The 19,027-nt window shown below is 52.1% G+C and overlaps 1 protein-coding gene across 1 annotated transcript; it reads right to left on the bottom strand.

Annotated features, from left to right (window-relative positions):
- Positions 1–3,969: 3,969 nt before the first annotated feature.
- LOC133355534 (protein Wnt-5b-like) lies at positions 3,970–17,754 on the bottom strand. Its single transcript, XM_061572875.1, has 3 exons — positions 16,688–17,754; positions 6,218–6,465; positions 3,970–4,067 (listed from the first exon to the last, which is right to left on the bottom strand). The coding sequence occupies exons 1-3, from the start codon at positions 16,777–16,779 to the stop codon at positions 3,970–3,972; spliced, it is 438 nt and encodes a 145-aa protein (XP_061428859.1). The 5' UTR covers positions 16,780–17,754.
- Positions 17,755–19,027: the final 1,273 nt, after the last annotated feature.

Below are 19,027 nucleotides of genomic sequence, written 5' to 3'. Positions count from 1 at the left end.
AGGACAGACCCAGCGGGTGCCACGGGTTGACGGAGATGACTGGCAGATGCACCACCTGTGCTCCCTACTGTGCCAACTTGCTGCGTCCAATACCACCACCACCACCAAAGAACACCCCTACAGACGTTAACAGACCGGTGGGGGCCCAAGTGGGCATGGTGGGTGACCAGCACCACGCCTGGTAGCCTTTGTCTCCACAGCTGATGTTTTACACACCAGGTACTCATTTGAGGCTGAGTCGACCTAGGGGAGGCCCGGAACCGGTTGAGATGATCGTCACCGGTGATGGCTGTGAGCGAAAATCGAAGTCGTGCCGCTGGGTTCGTAGCAAAGTCCGCTCACTACCACTACACTACCACTACACTACCACTATACTACCACTAACTACCACTAACTACCACTATACTACCGCTAACTACCGCTAACTACCACTACACTGCCGCTAACTACCACTACACTACCGCTAACTACCGCTAACTACCACTACACTATCGCTAACTACCACTACACTACCGCTAACTACCACTACACACCACTACACACTACCACTAACTACCACTACACTACCACTACACTACCACTAACTACCACTAACTACCACTACACACTACCACTAACTACCACTACACACTACCACTAACTACCACTACACTACCACTACACTACCACTACCACTACACTACCACTAACTACCCACTACACTACCACTACACTACCGCTAACTACCACTACACTACCGCTAACTACCACTACACACTACCACTACACTACCACTACACTACCGCTAACTACCACTAATACCACTAACTACCACTACACTACCGCTAACTACCGCTAACTACCACTACACTACCACTACACTACCGCTAACTACCACTGCACTACCACTACAACTACACTATCACTACACTACCGCTAAACCTACCGCTAACTACCATTAACTACCACTAACTACCACTAACTACCGCCCTACGCACGCACGTGCCAAGCACACATCACGAAGCGAGCCTCTTACACACCAAAAAAAAGAGAGAGTTGTAATTGTTTATCGAAGTCTTTAAGTAACCCAAGAGGTTAACACAAATGCAGATTATCCGATACATGCCCTCGCAAACGGCGTGCCTTGGAAATTGTTACCATGTCGCGCAGCACGTGGGAATGGTTTGGCGAGGGCGGGCAGGGAGGGGGTGATCGCTGGCTCCTGCTTCCGAAAGAGGTCCTGCATGTCCCCAGCCATGCCGGATTATCCCAGGAGCAAAAGTAGCTGCATATGTAGCTACGGGCCCCCGCACTTTCAGGCTATTAATTCCGGTTCAGTGATTCTGCACTTGCTCTATTACTATAGCACTATACTGCCTTCGACTTTCATGAACGACTGGATGTTTAAGGTTAGCAATTTGTATTATTATCTGGCTCAATAGCAAATAAAAAAAAACACAATTACTTTACTATGCAAGTAAAAAAAATTTGTGTTTGAATATTTAAGTGCTTTCTTTTTTTTAGGGCCCCTCTTTAACATCTGCTGCAGGTACGTTGTGTTTTACGTGACAGGCCTTACTAATTGGCCGTTTTCGGGTGGTGGCAGGTTTAACGACACACTCATATTGACGCCATCTAACCCCCCCGCCCCCCGAAAAAAGACCCCCTCCATTACGGTTCCTTAGACCTCCGCTGCGAAAATTTCCCGCAGAGGAGGAAACGGCGGTTGATCATGGGACGCAGGACTACAGAAGTTTCATACCGGGACATCCAAATTGTCATTGTACCCATTGGGTATATGCATGTGATGTGTGTGTGTGTTCTGTAATTCCCGCTTGCGGCCACACCGGTGACGATTATCGTGAACCGGTCATCGGTCTCCCCTCGGTCGATCTAACCTTCAATGGGTACCTGGTGCGATTGTAAACATCGCCACTGGGGAGACAAAGGCGGCCGGGCGTGGTGCTGGCCACCCACCCCCTCGTGTGCCGTGCCGGCCTCATAGGTACTCGCTAACCAGCACTTGCCCCGACAGTCTGTACAGGCTATACGGGGGATCTTTGTATTTGTGTATTCTGTATATCCAATATCCCATATGGCTAAATGCTCTCTCCGCGGCACGCAATGTACTCGCTACGGCGGCACCTTTGACGGCGTCTCTCTGACGATCGCAGCCCTGGCAGTGGCTGTCATCTGTTTGCTGTAAAGGGTTGGATGGATGATGAATGGGCTGCAATGCCCGGCTTTCTCCCTTGACCTTGTCCGAACGCGCAAATGTTACGCACTCTCTCTGGTATTCGCTCAATGTCGATTGCTCTGCAGATTCGCAGATGGCAGTGAGGTGGTGATGTGGGGAGCGGTGGCGCAATGGTCAGCGCGCTGCACTACGAACCCGGCGAACCGAGTTTGGTTCCCGCTCATTACCATAACCGTGGCGAATATTTGAAACGGTCCTAAGCCTTCCCTAGGTCGACTTGGTCTGAAATCTGTAGCTGGTGCGGTATTTAGTAAACATTGCCACTGGGGAGACAAAGGCGGACGGGCGTAGTGCCGGCCGGCCACCCCCTCGTGTGCCGTGCCAGGCTTCATAGGTTGCTCGCTAACAGCACTTGCCCCAACAGTCGGCTAAGGTTATACGGGGGGTCTTTGTCTTTAGTGGTGGTAGCCAAGCCGTCAGCTCTCTCCGTGACACGTTTCGTTTTTCTCTGCCCTCCAGGTCAGGTCACGCACTCTCAGAAAGTGTGGACATTTGTGTTTGTTCATAAGAGGTTGGGGGTATATTGCTCATGGTTATACCGACTACTTTGGGGTTCTGGAGTTGTACGCAGAATAACAAAAACATTTTACAATACAGTACTGTTCTATATTTCCAATAGATGGAGTGAGTTGGGGTTTACTTAAGGACTTCCATATTTCCATTTTGACCTCTGGGTGTATACATGTGTCTATGGATATAGGTGCGTGCGCTGTACAATATGGCTCAGACATTGGTACTGCCACCACTTCTAGGATGTGGAAGAGTAGACCAAAATACCCTTGATGGGGTCTCTCCACAGCTGCCTCGAGCGGAGGCCGTACCGCCGGCAGTGGCGTGAAAAGGCCATTGCAGGGCCGCGCCTTTAGTGTCGATCGCAACCGAGTGGTGGCGCGGTCGATGCAGTGCTGGGCTGTGCACACCGAGGTGCAATGCCTGGCCATGGCTGACGTGAGTGGTGGGCCATATCCGAGCTCATCCTGGGCACCCCCCCCCCTGCCACCCGACTTTCGCCAACCCTACGCTGACCGGTATGGTGAAGTAGGGTCAAACAATCAAACAACCCCCACAACCGATACGGCGCGGAGGGGAATCATCCAGCAGTGGATTTATAAAGCTGTAAATTAATATGTTTTTATCACCGTGTGTCATTAAAGTGGTATGGTCATGCGTAACTTATGTTGCGGCAAGGTGCTGTGACGTATAATAATCATGTGATGGTTTAGCCGTAACGTTTAATATTCTATACTCGTTGGTTCTTTCGGTATAGTCACGTAGGTAGAAAGATAAAATAAAAATATATATATATACATCACAATTATTGTGATGTATATACCTACCTGACTTTACCGAAATAACCAAAGAGTATAGATTCCTGCAGTCACGAAAGCTTCAAATTAAGGTTTAATATCCTGATCGTGCGTGATGTTTACTTTTTTCACATTGACTTCTTGTATCGTCCTTATGGTCCGGGTCTCTCTTCAAAAGGGGACTCAAAAATGCATTTGCATCATCGTCACCATCAGCCGCGATCAATCCACTGCCTGGACTCGAACCGATTCCATCGTCGGCTCCATCTCCCCCCCCCCGGCGGTCATCCCCTCCGTCACGTTCCGTCCTTGGGCTGCCGTGCCGTCTGTATTCCTCACCAACGTCCCTTCCGGCCAAGCCACTCAATCTTTGTTTTCCCTTTGAAGCAGCAGTCCCAACGACGTCTTTAAACGAGCGTGTGCTCTCTAGACCGCGTCTATCCCCTTTCTGCCTCCCAATGTAATCCCGCGCGTGTGCCTCTCTCCACGCTTCAGCTGTTGCTCCACCTTCTTGCCCGTGTTTCCTGATCCATCGGGGAATACAAGGGAATGCATGGAGGTGTAATTGTTCCTCCTCGAACTAATTGCAATGTCACCTCCCAAAATCTCTCCCACCTTCATTACATATCTACACACCCAGGTTTGAATCCTGACCATGATACAACCTCAAGTTCACTGGCATATGATAACATCAACTAGGAGTGGGCCTCCCCTAGATCACCTCAGCCTTAAATTAATGGCCTTGTATCACAGTGTGATCGTGAACATAAGCAGTGGGTTGAGCAGACACGTGCGTGTGTGTGTGTGTGAGAGTGTGTCTGTGTGTGTGTGCGTGTGTATGGTGTGTCTGTGTGTGTGAGTGTGTGCGTGTGTGCGTGTGTATGGTGTGTCTGTGTGTGTGAGTGTGTGCGTGTGTGTGTGCATGTGAGTGTGTGTAGTGTGTGTGTGGTGTGTGTGAGTGTGTGTGTGTGAGTGTGTGTGGTGTGTGTGGTGTGTGTGTGGTGTGTGTGTGAGTGTGTGTGTGCGTGTGAGTGTGTGTGGTGTGTGTGGTGTGTGTGTGTCTGTGTGTGTGTGAGTGTGTGTCTGTGGTGACGTCACCGCCACTTAGTGGCGAATGGCGGCTGTTGTTGTTGTTGTGTGTGTGTGTGGTGAGTGTGTGTCTGGTGTGTGTGTGCATGCGAGTGTGAGTGTGTGTGGTGTGTGTAGTGTGTGTCTGTGTGTGTGAGAGTGTGTCTGTATGTGTGAGTGTGTGTGGTGTGTGCGTGTGCATAGTGCCAGTCACTGGCCACTCCCACCTCAACCTTAATAGGTGCTCGCTAACAGCAGCATTGTCTCCCCTCCTATTTAAAGATCTGGATTTTGTTAAACTGTAACAGTTCATACAAAACAGAGTTTGTAATATAGTCCATTAATTGTTATGTGGTAGTTAATGCAACATGTGCGATTAACTACGCAATTATCTCTGTCAATCCCAATCAGACTTGCGAGAACTTCCGGAAATGTTTTGATATTTTTTGGGGGGTTGTTATTTTTTTTAAAATGTACATTACACACGGCGTGCTCGTGTGTAATGCCTTCCACGTGCGTCGCATTCGCCAAGAAGCAGAATCGGCGGCGGGCACGGTATGACTTTTGAAACAAGGTGGAAAAACACGAATATGCATGGAATATTGTAACGCTTTGAAAAAATAGCGTGGTGCTTGGCACTTTATATACATATATTTTTTAATGAATGCAGGTTATTACCTGCCGCGACATATGGATCAGAGACACGGGCATTAACGCATGAGAACGGAAATCTGTAAAAAAGGAGCTTTATAGCCCATCGGATTCTTCCAGTATAAATATTCTGATTCTGCAAAGTTATTGGGGTTTTTTTGGACTGTTTGCACTGCTTTGAAAAAAATGAAAAAACTGAACAACAACAACAACAACAAAATGCACAAAGAAGAAAGCACGAAGAGAGGGACACTTGCGATTATACTGAGACCCAGCAAGACAACGCACATGCATTAGAGAGCATACACAGGCGAAGGACATGCATTTGACTGTCAAGAAAAGTGTCTCTCTCTCCGAGACAACACACCCAGAGCCTGGCCTCGGTGTTTCCGACACGGCCACGATGGGCCACCTGCCACCCACCTCCCCACAGCCCCGCCCCTGACTGACCGCCCTGGGGCCCACCTAGCCAGCTGGCTGCTGGGTGGAGCGAGCGGATCGCAATGGCAAGGTTGTGAGTTCAAATCCGGGTTTTGGAGGGTGGAGGTGACTCAGCCAATCATGCTTCGGGGGTCGATACAATGAGCAACCCCTTTGTAAGGAAGGCAAAAGTAGTTATCCTGTGGATCGACGATTCCCTGCCTAAGGAATGTGGAATTTCAACCACTCGCTAGGGGCTAGGGTTGCCACGTCATCCCCCAGACCCCACCAGGACGTGTTTCTCAGTCCACAGACTGACATAACGTCCCACACGATACTGTCCGGTGCCCACATCTCGGTACGCATCAATTCCTGCCACCCGAACACATTCGGCGCCCAACACCCAGAGCGTCCGGGTCAAACCAGGTCAGCTGACAGCCCTACCCGGGAGCGGTCAACAGGAGGTGACCCCCCCCCTCCCTCCGCCTCACTGCGTGCATGAGCATGAGACGCTCCGTGTGACTGGGACGCATACCTGACTGAGCCACGGGTCCAAAGACCGAGTCGGCGCCGAGAGCAGTGCAGTTCCATCGCCGAGATCGGAACTGGTGCTGGCATTCTCTGAGGGCGAGGCGGGCACCCTCGCCGATGTGCGCCACGTGGTCCTGGTACAGGTGGCAGAGCTTGCGCTGCCCGGGGGACAGGCCGGGCGCCGAGGCGCACAGCGGCTGCGCACCGATCATCGGAGACTCGGAGCGGTCAGGGGCCCTCAGGGCCAGCGACCTGCGGCACGAGGAGACGGGGGGGGGGGGGGGGTAACGAGGTGAGGGAGGAGGAGGGAGGGGGAGTTTGAGGGTGGGTGTAGCCGTTGATGTGATGGTGATCAGCAACATCATCAGCGGGAGTATCAGCAGCATCACCAGCGTGGCCATCATTATCGACATCGACAGCAGTAGCAACTGACTTAATGATCATCATGATTGCCGTCGTCATCATCGTCAACAGCAGCATCAGCAGCATACAATACTGCAACTACGTCTGCTTCACAATTGGACGTTCCGGGTCCGTGACGCCGCTCGATATGCCACCACGTGCCGCCGTCGGCGTCCGAATTGGCCAAAGTTGGAAAAATAAAATTGTGCCAGAAAATGATTCGATTGGGGGATTATCAGCAGCAGGAGCGGCAATAATCCCCCCCCTCCCCTGCTGCGACAAACCTGACAGCACCCTCCTGCGAAAGAGTCACACGAGTCGGCGAGGCTCCCCCGGGTTAAACAAAGCGCAACAACAACACCAACAATCATAACGAGCGTAAGCGATGGCGACGGCTTTGGTGGGATGCCTTCGTCCAGCAGTGGAGTGAACATGGCTGCAACAAGGACACAGGTTTTGTGTGTTGCTTTGTTGCGTTTCTCCCCGCGTCGAATTGTTTCCCCCAGAAATTACGTTCGGCGTCAAGCGGAAAGCGGCCGCGCATTGTAGGCCTCCGTTCTGCCAATGAAATCCGAGTCTCGGGTTACTAATCACGACGACGGGTGACGTCGACGACAGGGCTTAATGGGATCTTGGGTGCGCAGTCAAACATTGCAGAGCGCTGAACGCCCGTAGCTGTACGGCGGAATGCACTTGTGATTGCTACAGCGAACGTAATCATCACCAGCATCATCAGCGGCAGACGTCGTAGTCGTATCAAGAAGCATTCAGCATCAGTAAACATCATTGCCATCATGAACTACAGCAGCGACAGCAGCAGCTGATCCATCATCAGCATCGGTATTGTCATCATCAGCACATAGATCCACAGCCGTATGTCGATACACTATATACCAAAGGGCTTTATATTCATCGCTGCCATCATCAGCTACATGAGCAGATAATCCACCATCAGCATCATAATCAGCATCAGTATCGGAAATTATCATCATCAGCACATAGGTCCACACCCGTATGTCGATACAAAAGGCTTTATTTCAGCCGGAGCTGTCCGGGGCTGAACTCCGGAAAAATGTTGTATTCGTCCGTCCCGCCCCCTCGACTGCCGAGGTTGGAAGGGGTTGAGGAAAGGGTGGGGGGTTGGGGGGGAGTCCGAGGGGTTTGGGCTTGAGGGACCCCGGATAATATTCCACGCATAATTAAGCCCTGATACGCATTCAAAGGCACAAAGGCATAGGTCCCCCGTATAGCCTCAACAGAATATCGGGGCAAGTGCTGTTAGCGAGTAGCACCTATCAAGGACGCGGCACCGTACACGAGGGGATGGGTGGCCAGCACCACGCCCGGCCGCCTATGTCTCCCCAAGGCCGATCGTTCACACACCGCATCAGGTATACAGTACTCATTTAAGACTGAGTCGACCTAGGGAATTCCCATGAGGCTTTGCGTTCTTGATAAATCTCCCGTATCACAGTTGTACACATGTTCCACACTATGCACACACGCAGTACATTTACACAGTCCCATTGGCGGGCAGTGGTGGTGCATTGCGCCATGAACACGAGCGGACGGACGGAGCCGCGTTCGATTCCCGACCAACGTTAGCAACGAACGATGTCAGCTGCTGCCGCCCGCGTGGTGAAGTATGGTCAAAGCCATCCAGCAGTGGACCGTAAACGATGATTATTACGACGCTCATTTCTCAAACCGAGATCGAATGTCCCCCCCCCCCCCACCCCTTGGGCCGCTTGAAAACGAACGCGCTCCCGTGTGCCGCTGTGAAACACAATCAAGACGGACGCGGGCGTACATCACGATACCGTGATGTACAAATACAATCGCGTTCTCCTGAGACGCGTGTTGCCGATGTATTTCGCCGTGTAAACGAGACGGCATCTGCTAGTGCAATAATCGTTCAGAAAGTCTGACCGGAGTTTTAGCGATCTATATATGTGTGTGCATGCCTACCGGCGCCGCGGGGATTTAGTCAGACTTTCCTGATACCTTCCCCCTACTCAGTATTCATCGCGGCTACGACATGGATAGGAAACGTGAACACTGACAAAGAAAATGTGGACGTGGGGGGCGGGTGTTGGCCACATATTCCCAATTCTTTTGCCTCAAAACTAAAAAAATGCGCCACACAATTCAGCTCTTTTGAGTTGGTGGTCTGGTCAAGGCTGAGCGATTTTCGAACGCGCACTTTTCTGCGCATCTTGTGCGCTGATGAATATAAAGAACACGGAATAAAAACTGAAAAGTGCGCAATGTAAATGTGTCATCGTCCACACTCTTCGACTACCATTCTGCAGACCACAACAGCTCACCCACTCGCTTACTCATCCACTCGCTCGCCCGTCCACTCGCTCGCTCGTCCGCTCGCTCGACCGTCCGCTCGCTCGCCCGTCCGCTCGCCCGTCCACTCGCTCGCCCGTCCACTCGCTCGTCCGTCCACTCGCTCGTCCGTCCACTCGCTCGCTCATCCACTCGCTCACTCACTCGCTCACTCATCCACTCGCTCACGCATTCACTCGCTCGCCCATCATCCGGAACGCGTCCAACTAGCGTTTCACACCCGGCAAGCTAAGCAGGTATTTATTGGGCCAGGGAAGCGCTCGGAACGGTGATCACCATGCGTGTAACGTACAGATCCCGTCGGGCAGAAACCTGCACTGTTGGTCGGTGCCCCACCCGCCTTCGCCAACCCGCAAAGACCAGCGTCGTGAAGCATGGTCATATATCCCACACGGCCTATGAGGAGGAGGCCTTCATCCAGCAGCAGATTGATCATGGCTGCTGCTGCTGATGATGATTGTTTTATACATGTGCTCCTGTACCGTTGTGGAAGCGAAACCGGTCAACCTGTGCTGAGAGGGAGGTCGCTTCTTCTCCTCTGCTGCCCCCACTGTCTGGAGCTCTCTCCACCCAGACCTCCCTGCGCCTGTTCAAGTCTAGGCTCAAGGACTTTGCTCGTCCCCTCTGCCTGTGACTGCCTCCCTGGCCAGACTATAAATGCCCGCTGCGCCTTGGGATGCGGTTGCCTATCAACGTTAGACACGTCCAGGATGTAGTGCCACGTTAATTGTAGATCATATTTGAGTTAAAACAGCTTCCATTTAAATTCACGTGAACTAAAATTGTAACTATAGAATTTTTTCTGTAAAATATTGCTCATCATATTTCTATAGTTACAAACACAAGACTAAATGTATACATGTCTTGCCCTATACCACATGTGTTATGCGTAATATGTACGCGTGTTTGTGTGAGTATTGTGGGGAGCGGTGGCGCAGTGGTTAGTTCACTGCGCTCCAAACCTGGTCACGCCCAGCTCCATTCGCACTCACGATCAATATCCGTGGCGAATACTCGAACCGGTGCTGGGCCTCCAGCCTCGGAATTGAGTACCTGGTGCGGTTGGTAAATATCAGCACGGGGAAGACAAATGCGGCCGGGCATGATCAATCCACTGCTGGATGAAGGCCTCCGCAATCGTTCACTGTGGAGCCTTGATAGACTTAGTGTTGCTACTGAATCATGTGTCAGTCAGCATTACATTTGTTTATCACAAATGCATACGTACAAATGACATATTTAATACTCTGTATCATAAATTGTGTATGTTATCTATAATATATAATCGCGTATCGGCAATATTAAGCATGGCCAAAACACACATATAAATAGGTTATTATAGAGACGGTGCTGTGTATATGTATATGTTTCGTTGTACATACTCGTAGGTGATGAATTCATATCGCGTTCACAATCACATGCGCGTGCATGATCACATCTTGATTGCAGCCGTGCCATTTCCCCGCACAAGTTATCGCCGAGTCTCAAGTTGCTCGTATCCAAGAGGGTCCTGCCCCAATTTTTGGGGGGACGTATGAACCGATTAATTGTTCAACGAATATTTAAGGCGGGAGAGAAACCCCAAGCGGGGGAGAAACGCGCACGCCTACCACGTCCATCGCAACAAGCCGACAGCGCCGCGCTATGCCACTGCTGGATGAATACGCCAACGTCGTTTGACGGACACATCATCGCGACAGCAGCCTGCAGTGTGGGTTGGGCAATGTGCTGCTGCTGCTGTTGTTGTTGTTGCTGGCACCAATGATCCGTTCAAATATCACTCGCCACTGATGTTAGCCGTGCGCGGGCCCAAAAAGAAATAACTCGATTCTCCGGTCACGGCTAACATCAGTGGTGAGTTATGTATGTGGACTTCTACGGGGATTTTTTTTGTATTATAATATTATTGTACCATGTACATAGTTGTTATTACTCTCTGAAATTATACATGCGCAGAATAAGGCTACCGCTCCCCGCGTACAAATTGATATTACATACGTATATATATGTACACACGAAGATGTGACACAGACAATGATCTCCCCGTGTAGCCTTCAGCAGACTGTTGGGGCAAGCGCTGTTAGCGAGCACCTATTAAAGCCGGCAGGGAATAACACGAGGGGGGCGAGTGGGCACACAACCGCACCCGGCCGCCTTTGTCTCCCGAATGGCGATGCTTAAATCACCGCACCAGTTACTCATTCAAGACCGAGTCGACCCAGCGGATGCCCAGGACAGATTAGAATATTCTGCCACTGCTATTGGACGTGAGCGGGGAAATCGAAATGGGGTTCGTGGCCACGTCGCGTAGCGCGCTTACCACTTGCGTCCCACAGCTCCCAGGACACTCGGGAAACACCCGCGCGGGCAGAGTGTGCGAGAGGGATTATGTAATAGTAATCATGTTCTCATCCCGGATTAGATGCTCTAAGCACGGCTATTGCGATACGGGCCCATGGGGATTGTGCTTTGTGGTGGTGGTGGTGGGGAGCGGTGGTGTAGTGGTTAGCGCGCTGCGCTGCGCAACTCGGCGACCCGAGTTCAATTGCCGCTCACGGCCAACACCAAGTGGCGATAATATCTGAACCGGTCCTGGGTCTCCCCTAGGTCGACTCAACCTCAAATGAATAGCTGGTGCGGTGTGTAAATATCGCCACTGGAGAGACAAAGGCGGCCACGTGTGGTGCTGGCCACCCACACCCTCGTAAACCGTGGCGGCCTTCATAGGTGCTTGCTAACAGCACTTGCCCCAACAGTCTGTTAAGGCTATACGGGGGACCTTTGTCTTTGTGGTGGTGACAGGAGTGTAGCAGTGAACGGTGGCGCAGTGGTTAGCCCACTCAGTTTCCGAATAACTCAGGCGAACTGAGTTTGCTATTCCCGGCCGCGGCTTCCATCATTTGATATCTGAACCGGTCCTGAGCCTTTCCCTGCTGGGTGAAGGCCTCCCCCAAGCCGTCACCATCGCTCACAAATCCTGCCACGTAACAAAGACAAATATCCCCCGTATAGCCTTTAGCAGACTGTGGGAGGCAAGTGCTGTTAGCGATTAGCAACCTATGAAGGTCCGGTAACGGCACACGAGGAAGTGGGTGGGCAAAGCCAAGGCCGCCTTTGTCTCCCCAGGGGCGATGTGTAACGATCACGAACCCTGATCTCATCGCTCCCACTCGGCGGCGATCGTCCGAGTTTCTCTCCTTTGACTGCCGCTCCGTTGCCAGTCTCGGCCGCTTCTCTCCATCACGTGTGCTGCCCAAGCCCATTTGCCTTTCTTAATGCAACATGTGGTATATGTTTAGGTGTGCATATGTTTAAGGTTTTCTGTAATGTTATATAACGGCAAAAACCCATAACATTATCACAAAGAGTATGTCAGTCGCGAAGTTCCTTAAATCCTCAAAGCCAATGGACGCAACTTCACGTGTCAACCTACTTGCTACGCTGCCTACTACCAACTACAGGCACCCTGCTTAGCGCGCTTGTCAATGGCATACTCCGCGATGCCAACCCTGTCCCCACGAGTGCACCGCACCAGCACGACCCGCGCGTTCATGATAACGTGGACTGTCGTGGGCATGTCTTGGTGAAACGAGGAGCCGGTGCGAGGCAGTACAGCAAGTAGGTTGCTGGCAACACATCCATAACGGCGGGTCTCCGGTCACTCCGGTTTATTCCCACGAGTAAAATGTTTTTTTTCTTACATCAAATAAAATCAACGAGGCAATTGGTCAAACATCCAAACCGAGATCTTCTCGAACTGACCAGCGTGGTGAAGTATGGTCAAATATGCCAGACGACCGTAGACGCGGAAGGGTCACCATCGAGCAGTGGATTGACAAAAGAGCTGTGCACGCGAGTCCAGTGACAGCAGACGGCTCCGTTGCGAAGTAAAACCCGACGCGTAAAGAAATGCAGAAACAGACTTCCACCCAGATGCGTGGAATGAGGTCGACTTGCAGAGAGACGCCCGCGAGACGAACATTGCTGACATTTAGTGAGACCTGTTAGCAAAGAGTCCGCTAACCTGCACCGACCAGCGCGGTGAAGTATGGTCAAACCACAGTGAGCGGCACGGCGCACAGAGGTCCTCGTCCAGCAGTGGATCAACACGAGGGCGGCGCGTGAAGGCATCCGCTGAGAGAATCCAAGGTTTACACAAATCAAGATAGAAGAGAACGTTTAAAACTACAGAGTATAATGATGATGATGATAATAACAATATTGCACAGAGACGGATGGGTGGCGCAGTGGTTAGCGCACTGCGAGTGGAGTCTGAGCCGGTCCTTAACCCCCCCCCTCACTCCTCCCTTTCAACCAACCCGCAGTGACTAGCGTGGTGAAGTATGGTCACAACAACCCCCGCGACCGACGCGACGCGACGAGGCCCTCGTGCAGCAGTGGCTTTACAAAGGAGCTGTAAGTAATAATTACGAGTAATAATACATTACATATTGGCAATAATAACAATAACGCACATCGCTTTGTTATTGCTATATACTTATATATCGTGTGTATCATACCATATGTAGATGACAAGTTCGATGTTTGCTCGTGTGTGTATACGCTGACCAACGTTATCATGTAACTAAACATCATAATAAAATAGCGTCGCTGCATGTACCGAATGTTGCGAACAAATAAGAGGCGCAGACAACACTTCCATTGACCCCGTCTCTCCACGTCGAAATAAAGCCGCGAACGCATCCCATCTGCACCACGGCCTTCCTGCGACTGAATACATTGCAGCTGCATTGACTCAAGGCAAGCAATGATCGGGAACTGGGCCTCATGTAGTAAGTGGCACGACTTGTACCACATGCAACGCGATACACGGAGGGTGATTATTGTGTTTTAAAATATGCGTGCGTGCTATTCGAGACACGTGCATTGCGCATGAACGTGAGTATCCTAAGCGTTCGCACATGGTTACGGAGCTACACGCATGCACGTCCGTGTGCTACTTATTCCGTGACATGTCCTTTGTCAATCCACTGCTGGATGATGGTCCATCCCCACGTTGGTGTCAGCCACGGAGGGTGGGTTGTTGGCTGGGTCATACTTCACCTCGGTGGTCAGAGCAGAGAGGTGGTGAGAGACAGCACGAGCGGTTCAAGAAGTTATCACTCGCCACTGATGATATAGCCGTGGCGGTGCCATTGTTGCTGGCACGTCGTTTGTTGGTGAGATGCGCGCGTGAGCAACGTCCTGGACGCACGTAGATCCACGTGACACGTCGCGAACGTAAGGGGACATTGTTTGTCCATTATTTTACCAAAACACGCGTGCATACATGTACACGTGAACCTGCACAAATATGCGCGTGCACCTCTGTATTGGCCCGATAGTATAACTACAACCATGGTAATTCATAGTTTAGCGTATAGTACTTTGTCAATACGAAGGGCTGCTGGATCCATGGCTCACCACGTCGGTGAGCTGCGTCGGTCACGGGGGTGGTTTTGACCATACTTCACCACTCTGGCTCAGTGCGGGTTGACGGGGCTGGTGGTGTCCAGAACCGATCCGGATGGAACTCGCCACTGACGTCCGAGGCGCGGCGGGGATCGAACTCAGCTGAGTGAGTTCGGAGCGACAACTTCGCTGCCCACTGCGTCCACATCTCCGCAAAGCGCCATCGTGTTCTACAAGTGGGGCCTGAAGGCTGGCACATTGGCACACGAGTAGTGGCGAGTAGTTGCTCATAACTAGCACATTCTGGAAATTATAATGATCGACTTTGAGCCGCCCCCCCCCCTCAAATAATCTAAGCAGCGGATGTTGATCGCTTCCACTTCTACGCGATAGCCTAAAGAGGTCTGCAGTGCGTCAAGCCGCGCGCGGAACGCTCACACGAACAGCCGTAATTATATAATCGTCGCCGTTGTCAGTGAAGCGAGTAATTCGCCGTGCGTGCAGTGTGACGGTCAAGACGATAGAAAGCGGGCGAAGCCTTCTCCCACGCGACAACCCCCGATACAGAAGGCCGACTGACCCACCACACGCAATCCCACCGTGCCTTGTGCATCTACACGTGCGGGGAGCTGGTGGCGTAGTAGCGGTCAGTGCTGCGCTACGAACCCGGCGACCCGAGTTCGATTCCCGCTCACGGCCACCAACACGCAAGTGACGAATGTCTGAACCGTTCCTGGGCGTCCCCTAGGTCGACTCAGCCTCAAATGAGTGCCTGGTGCGATGTGTAAACATTGCCACTCGGGAGACAAAGGCGGCCGGGCGTGGTGCTGGCCACCCACCCCCTCGTGTGCCGTGCCGGCCTTCATAGGTGCTACTCGCTAACAGCACCTGCCCCTACAGTCTGTTAAGGCTATCCAGGGGATCTTTGTCTTCGTAGACCTCATTGTAATAACCCATTTATTAACCGCCTCTTGTCAATCGCATCACCGCGCCGATCATTTGGGGTTGGCGAAAAAGAACCCAAGAATGGTGCGGATACCACGCGCCACTGATGTTAGCCGCGACCGGGACGCGAACTCGGCTGCACCACCGTTCAACCCACGTCACACTCACGCAGATACAAATATTAACAAGGCCAATACAAAGATCACCCTATGACGTTAACAGACGTTTGGGCCAAGTGCTGTTAGCGAGCACCTATGCAGGTCGGCACGGCACACGAGGGGATGGGTGGCCAACACCACGCCCGGCCGCCTTTGTCTCCCCAGTGGTGATGTTTACACACCGCACCGAGTACTCATTTAAGGCTGAGCTGACTTCAGAGAGGCCCATGACCCGTCAGATATTCGCCACTGGCCGTGAATCGAACTCATGTGGCCGGGCTCGTAGCGTAGTGTACTATCACTGCACCACTGCCCCCCAGATTAAACGCAGAAAGACACAAGCACACAAGCCCACGTCGACACAACCACGCATTCGCGTAGACGCAGACACAAGCCCACAGTCACATGCAGACACAAAGCCACGAAGACATCGTCACCACACAGACACGTATCAGACACAAGACACGTGAAGACACCAGCCCATAATACAGGACAGGACACGTGCACAAACCCGAGCAGACGCAGCGGACAGGCATTCACATCGGCACATATAGACATACATATAGACACACATGTAGACACACATATAGACACACATATATACATATATAGACATATATAGACACGATACTAGCACGTGCAGACACACACAGAGATACGGACACAAGCTCACACGACACAAGGGCGCAACGCGGTTATGGGATCGCACACATAACACCGAATGGCGTGTGCAGTCAAAGAAACCGTCGTCCGATACAACCCGGAGACACAATCACGTCGAACCGCACGGCGCGCAGACACATCGCATCTCGTCGCGACTCTGAATCGATGCTGCTGACATGACGCACTCCCAGAGACGGCCGTGGCGCCGATGGGTTGTGTAGGAAGACAACTTGATTCGTTTCGTTTTCATTCGGAGAGAGAATACACACGAAGGAGACGTATCGAGACCAACGTTCTGTTTATACGCAGACTATTGGGGGCGTGCGGTGTCAGCGAGCGGCACCCATCTGATATGAATGCCGTGGCCACGCCGCACCAGGGGGTGGTGTGGCCAGCACCACGCTCGCCCGGCCCTGCTGATGCTGATACCCGGCGGGCCAGCCAGTCGCGTAAGGCCGAGCGAACCTCGAGACCCGCGGCAGTGTACGCACAGAGACGCGTGGAGCAGTGATGAAGGAGGTGGGGGAGCAAGTCCTTACCACCACGAGGTCGCCCCGACTGTCCACAGTTGAACGAGCACAAGTCCCCAACAGGCGAGTCTCAGATGGGGCCCACTCGGAGGCCGACTCATCTTGAATGCCAGCGCTGTGCGGAGAAGCGAGGGGATGATGGGTCGCCAACCCGGTGGTGGTGAGTGAGTGAGTAGCGGTTGTAGTGATCGCTCCGGTCAGGGCACTCTGGTAAAGGGTGAATGCAATTGCACGCGCGGTGTGAGCCGGTGCACGGATGAGTGGCGAAAGTGGTGGAAGAACTATTGTTTTGAAGGGTAGAAGGGTGAATTGTAATGTTTGTTAAAAGATGCGATGGTTGAAATGGTAAGTTTAACAATGAGGACGGTGATGATGATGAAATATAACACAGAGGAAAATGTATAAGTACGAAGGGATAAACTACGTTGAACAACGAGATTACGGCGAGATGATAGAATAAGTACTCCTTGCATAAACATACATAAACCTTAGAGTTTAAATAACATAACGATATGCTTTTAACGCACACGAAAAATAATAAGTAAATCTTGCTCAACGGCAGTTTCCAGCTAATTATGAAAACGCACACATGCAGTTACTTTTCCCGCACCATACTAAACAAAAACACCACATTTCACATTACGGCGCACTACAAGAACACGCATCCTACAACCGACTCTTGCAACAACGTTGCCACTGTAATAATGTCCCACTGCGTTCAGGCTGGAGTCACAGACTTACACGCGAACCACTCTAAACTGTACAAGAGCCTTCACAAACAAAAAACGCACAGACGCATCTCGTTAAATATGAGCAGCGTAAGAACCCTAAACAATGCTCGCTGCGCAGTAGGCGAAGTGGTCGTATTCCCAAATCGTCTCGTGCCTCGACTCCTACTTCCAAACGAACTTCTTAAAAAAATGCTGATTGGCGTCACGAACTCATCACACTCCCTCTCTCTGTCGAGAAAGTGAGCGAGAGAGATGACGGCTGGTGGAGAGAAAAGGGAGAGCGTGCATGAAGGGAGCGAGAGAAGAGAGAGAGATAAGTGAATGAGTGAGTGACCCGTGGCCTGGATAACACGCGCGTGTGCTCATGGCTGTCCAGTAGCGCGGTTATAAGTAGTCCCACGGGCGGCACGCTATTGGTTGGGTCGCCAAGGCTCAGAAGTTTATTTAATTTTTTAAGGCAACTTTTTCGTGTCGTACGTACACCGCGCGTAATTGCACAGCGGGTCTATGAGCATCACATGCGAGTCATCAGCGGTGTGCGGTGTCCGCGGGCTACGGAGCGCGCCTTGCAAAAGGGGGGGTGGGGAGCGGGGTGCCCGGGTAGGTGGATCGCGCAGAGATGGGTGACGAGTGGCTGTGTGTTTGTTGCAGGTGACTTCACCCGCGAACCGTGCCTACGTCCCGAGCGCTTTGTTTGACCAGGCGGCACCACACTGGTTAGTGTGGGTTCGGTGAAGGAGGTTTCAAGGATGAGTTTGACATACAGTCTATATATATATACTGTATATGTACTGCACGGGGAGTCTACAGCGCGACGTGCCGATCGCTGCGTCACCGCTCCTTGCCTATCGCAGTCGCCCAGTGCAACTTTGACAGTCAATCGAATCTTCACACAGCCGAAGACGAGTGAATTCTATTCCCCGTGGGGGTGGACCAACTTGGCTGCAGGAAATGTCTCGCGGATTGAACGGTTCCCGCCGTAGTAACGTGGAATTGTAACACCCACTGGCCCAAGGACAAACAAGGGACAAGCGATGGACCCCGCATAACTCGGTTCGTTTGACCCGGGGGTCAGCCTCGACTGAACACTGACCACACCTACGACGCTCCTACGCATTATCTGCCAAGCCTTCAAGCTCAAAGTCAATGTCAAGAAGGCATTACTGCCAGCGCCGTGAATACCACTGCACCTCGCCATCGCTTCCTTCCGTCTGCTAGATCCCATCGCTTTTGCAACGTCGACACTCGACCTCCGAGGTCTGTTCTTCCGGTCTCATCATCATCGTCACCACCACCACCACCGCCACCACCACCACCACCACCGCCACCACCGCCACCACCACCACCACCACCGCCACCACCGCCACCACCACCGTCTGCCTGTAAGTCGACCTCTGAGTGCCACTCCACTGTCCGTCCCGGTAACTTGGCGTCCTCCACGCGGCACATTACAACCTCCTCTCACCAACTGCAGCTGCACTTTCCTGTTCACAACCTACAATGCCTTCACTTTCTCACCGAGAATTTTCGTTCGGGGCCACTAGAATGGTAGGTGACTCGTGGGCCAGCCACAGCCGTAGCGAAAGGTAGACTTGACGTGGTGTGCCGGGTGAGGGGA

The sequence above is a fragment of the Lethenteron reissneri genome, chromosome 51, assembly GCF_015708825.2.
Source record: "Lethenteron reissneri isolate LAM-NWPU_2019-01 chromosome 51, ASM1570882v1, whole genome shotgun sequence".
In the NCBI taxonomy this organism is placed as follows: Eukaryota; Metazoa; Chordata; class Hyperoartia; order Petromyzontiformes; family Petromyzontidae; genus Lethenteron; species Lethenteron reissneri.
The sequence above is the reverse complement of the archived record's forward strand: the minus strand, read 5'-3'. Positions and strand labels throughout refer to the sequence as shown.